Source organism: Pezoporus occidentalis, unplaced genomic scaffold (assembly GCF_034315485.1).
Source record: "Pezoporus occidentalis ecotype Australia unplaced genomic scaffold, CSIRO_AGI_Poc_V1 ctg1526, whole genome shotgun sequence".
Taxonomy (NCBI): domain Eukaryota; kingdom Metazoa; phylum Chordata; class Aves; order Psittaciformes; family Psittacidae; genus Pezoporus; species Pezoporus occidentalis.
This window is the reverse complement of record NW_026913346.1, coordinates 7,542-11,179: the sequence shown is the minus strand read 5'-3', so window position 1 is coordinate 11,179 and position 3,638 is coordinate 7,542. Positions and strand designations below refer to the sequence as shown.

The 3,638-nt window shown below is 66.4% G+C and overlaps 1 protein-coding gene across 1 annotated transcript; it reads right to left on the bottom strand.

Annotated features, from left to right (window-relative positions):
- Positions 1–374: 374 nt before the first annotated feature.
- MYL6 (myosin light chain 6) lies at positions 375–3,418 on the bottom strand. The gene is made up of 6 exons (XM_062611364.1): positions 3,321–3,418; positions 2,812–2,839; positions 1,632–1,775; positions 1,367–1,540; positions 575–652; positions 375–460 (listed from the first exon to the last, which is right to left on the bottom strand). Exons 1-6 carry the CDS (start codon positions 3,321–3,323, stop codon positions 432–434), a joined length of 456 nt encoding a protein of 151 aa, XP_062467348.1. The 5' UTR covers positions 3,324–3,418; the 3' UTR covers positions 375–431.
- Between the last annotated feature and the right edge of the window lie 220 nt (positions 3,419–3,638).

The window sequence follows — 3,638 nt, the reverse complement described above, 5'->3', positions numbered from 1 at the left end:
GCTGGAAACAAGGAATGAGGCTGGAAACAAGGAATGAGGCTGGAAAACCAGGAATGAGGCTGGGAAAAACAGGAATGAGGCTGGAAAGCTGGGAATGAGGCTGGAAAACCGGGAATGAGGCTGGAAAAACAAGGAATGAGGCTGAAAACAAGGAATGAGGCTGGAAAGCCGGGAATGAGGCTGGAAAACCGTGAATGAAGCTGAAAACAAGGAATGAGGCTGGAAAAACAAGGAATGAGGCTGGAAAACCGGGAATGAGGCTGAAAACAAGGAATGAGGCTGGAAAACCGGGAATGAGGCTGCAAAAAACAGGAATGAGGCTGGAAAGCTGGGAATGAGGCTGGAAAGCCGGGAATGAGGCTGGAAAGCTGGGAATTCCCCCCCCCCCCCGGGAATGAGGGGAGCGTTGGGAAGCGCCTACCCCCGCGGCGTCACCCTGCCAGGATGTGTCGCACAAAGGCTGGCGGGAAGGAAGGAGACCACGGTCAGGGCTGGATCGGGACCCCTCCCCCCCCACTGCACCCCCAAATCCAACCCCTCCCCCCATTGCACCCCAACCCCCCCCACCCCCCACCTTCGTAGTTGATGCAGCCGTTGCTGTCCTCGTGCCCCGCCACGAGCTGCTCCACCTCCTCCTCCGTCATCTTCTCACCTATGGGGCACAGGGGGGGTCAGGTGAGGACTCCATAGGGGGTGATGGAGGGGTCTGGGGGGGGGGGGGGGTCCATGAGCACTCATAGGGGGTGATGGAGGGGGGGGTCCCAGGGGGATCCATGAGCACTCATAGGGGGTGATGGAGGGGTCTGGGGGGGGGGGGGTGGGTGTCCATGAGCACTCATAGGGGGTGATGGAGGGTGTTCGGGGGGGGTCCATAGGCGCCCATAGGGGGTGATGGAGAGGGGGGTCCCAGGGGGATCCATGAGCACTCATAGGGGGTGATGGAGGGTGTTCGGGGGGGGTCCATAGGCGCCCATAGGGGGTGATGGAGGGGGTTTGGAGGGGGTCCATAGGCGCCCTTAGGGGTGATGGAGGGGGGCTGTGGGGTGGGTCTATAGGTGCTCATAGAGGGTGATGGAGGGGTTTGGGGGGGGTTCCATAAACGCCCATAGGGGGTTTGGGAGGGGGTCCATAACAACTAAAGGGGGTGATGGAGGGGGGGGTCCCAGGGGTGTCCATAGGCGCCCACAGGGGGTGATGGAGGGGGGGTCCCAGGGGTGTCCATAGGCGCCCATAGGGGGTGATGGATGGGGGGTCCCGGTCGGGTCCATAGGCGCCCACAGGGGGTGATGGGGGGGGGTCCCGGGGGTGTCCATAGGGGGTGATGGGGGGGAGTCCCGGTCGGGTCCATGACGGGGGTGCTGCTGACCCAGGGTGACGAGGACGTGGCGGATCTCGGCGCCCATGACGGTGCCGTTGCCCTCCTTGTCGAACACGCGCAGCCCCTCCACGTAGTCCTCGAAGCAGCCCTGGTCCTTGTTCTTGGCGATCGTCTGCATCATGGGCAGGAACTGCTCGAAGCTCAGCGTCTTCACGTTCATCTCTGCAACGGGGCGCCCCATAAGTGCCCTTGGGGGGGGTTAAACATGGGAAGGGGGGGGTTATATGGGGGGGGTGGGGGTGTTCCTGCTCACCATCGCTCTTGGGGTTCCCCAGCACCTTCATGACCTCGGCGTTGGTCGGGTTCTGCCCCAGCGCCCGCATCACGTCCCCGCATTGGCTGTACAGGATCTTCCCGTCGCCGGTGCGGTCGAAGAGCTGGAACGCTTCCTTGAACTCTGCCGGGAGCCAGCGGGGGCCATTGAGATCCAACGGGATCCAGTGGGATCAAAGAGCATCCAACGGGCTCCAATGAGATCCAACAGGATCCAATGGGATCAAACAGGATCCAATGGGATCAAACAGGATCCAATGAGATCCAACAGGGTCCAATGGGATCAAACAGGATTCAACGGGCTCCAACAGGATCCAATGGGATCAAACGGGACCCAGCAGTCTCCAACAGGATCCAATGGGATCAAAGGGGACCCAGCAGTCTCCAACGGGATCCAATGGGATCAAACGGGACCCAGCAGTCTCCAACGGGATCCAATGGGATGCTCCCTGCATCCTGGGACCGCCCCCCCCCATCCCGGTATCCGGTTTCCGTCGCCGCCGGATCCGGTTTCCCCACGGAACCCGACGCCGCTCGGGCCGCGCCTGCCCCCCCCCTTCATCCCCATCCCCATCCCGCACCCAACCGGTCCCGGCCCCGCCCCGCAGGAATGCGCGGCCCCGCGCTTTGCCCATATAAGGGCAAATGGAGCAACTCGAACCCGCGCTTCCCCCCCCCCCCCCCTTCCCGGTGCCGCTCCCGCACCCCCGGTCCCGGTCCCGGTTCCCCCCCCCCAGGAACGGCCCCGCCTTGGGGAGACTTCGCCCCGGAAAGGCCCCGCCCGAGGCCGCGCAGGAAGCGCCGGGGCCGGGAGGGGGGAGCCCGGGGCGGTTGGGGGGGACCGGGTCCCGCTCCCGTTCCCGTTCCCGTTCCGGCTCCCGTTCCCGCTCCCGTTCCGGCTCCCGCTCCCGTTCCCGTTCCAGCTCCCGTTCCCGCTCCCGTTCCGGCTCCCGTTCCCGCTCCCGTTCCCGTTCCGGCTCCCGTTCCCGCTCCCGTTCCGGCTCCCGCTCCCGTTCCCGTTCCAGCTCCCGTTCCCGCTCCCGTTCCGGTTCCCGTTCCAGCTCCCGTTCCCGTTCCAGCTCCCGTTCCCGCTCCCGTTCCGGCTCCCGTTCCCGTTCCGGCTCCCGTTCCGGTTCCCGTTCCCGTTCCCGGTCGCTCACCCGCGGTTTGCTCCTCCGAGAAGTCGCACTGCGGGGGAGGGGGGGGGGGAAGGGGGGGGTCAGAGGGAAACGATCGTGACCGGTTCCCGGTACCTCCCCCCCCCCCCCCGGGGCCCCCGGTACCGAGCTCCCTCCTCCCCATCCCGCGCAACTTCCGCGCATCCCCCTCCGGTCCCGGTTCCCGTTCCCGTTCCCCCACCATGGCTGCGCCCACGGAACTTCCGCGCATCCCCCCCCCCCCGGTCCCGGTTCCCCGCGCTCGATCCCGGTTCCCTGCTCCCGGTTCCCGGTCCCGGTTCCCCGTGCTCGATCCCGTTCCCCCTCCCGGTTCCCGGTCCCGGTCCCGTTCCCCCTCCCGGTTCCCGGTCCCGTTCCCCCTCCCGGTTCCCGGTCCCGGTCCCGTTCCCGTTCGCCCTCCCGGTTCCCGTTCCCGTTCTTGGTCCCGGTCCCGGTCCCCATCCCGGTTCCCTGCTCCCGCTCCCGGTCCCGCTCCCGGTCCCCATCCCCACCATGGCGGCGGCCGCTCCCGTCCGGGCTCTGGGTGCGCGCCTGCGGGAGGGAGGTTTCTGCCGGGTGGTGTCAGCGCCCGCCCATTGGCCCGCGCTAATTAATGAAGGCCGCATTATTCATGAGGGGGCGGAACCAGCCCAGGCCACGCCCCCTTTTCCGGAGGCTGATTTGCCTTTAGATGGGCACAGAGCGGGACCGGGGGGGGGTTTGGGGGGGGGGGTGGGGGGGGGGTGACATCACGTTATCCCATGGGAAGCATCCCATGACCCCCCCCCCATGGGTACCACCCCTATTGACACCTCTTTGCGGGCGGGCAC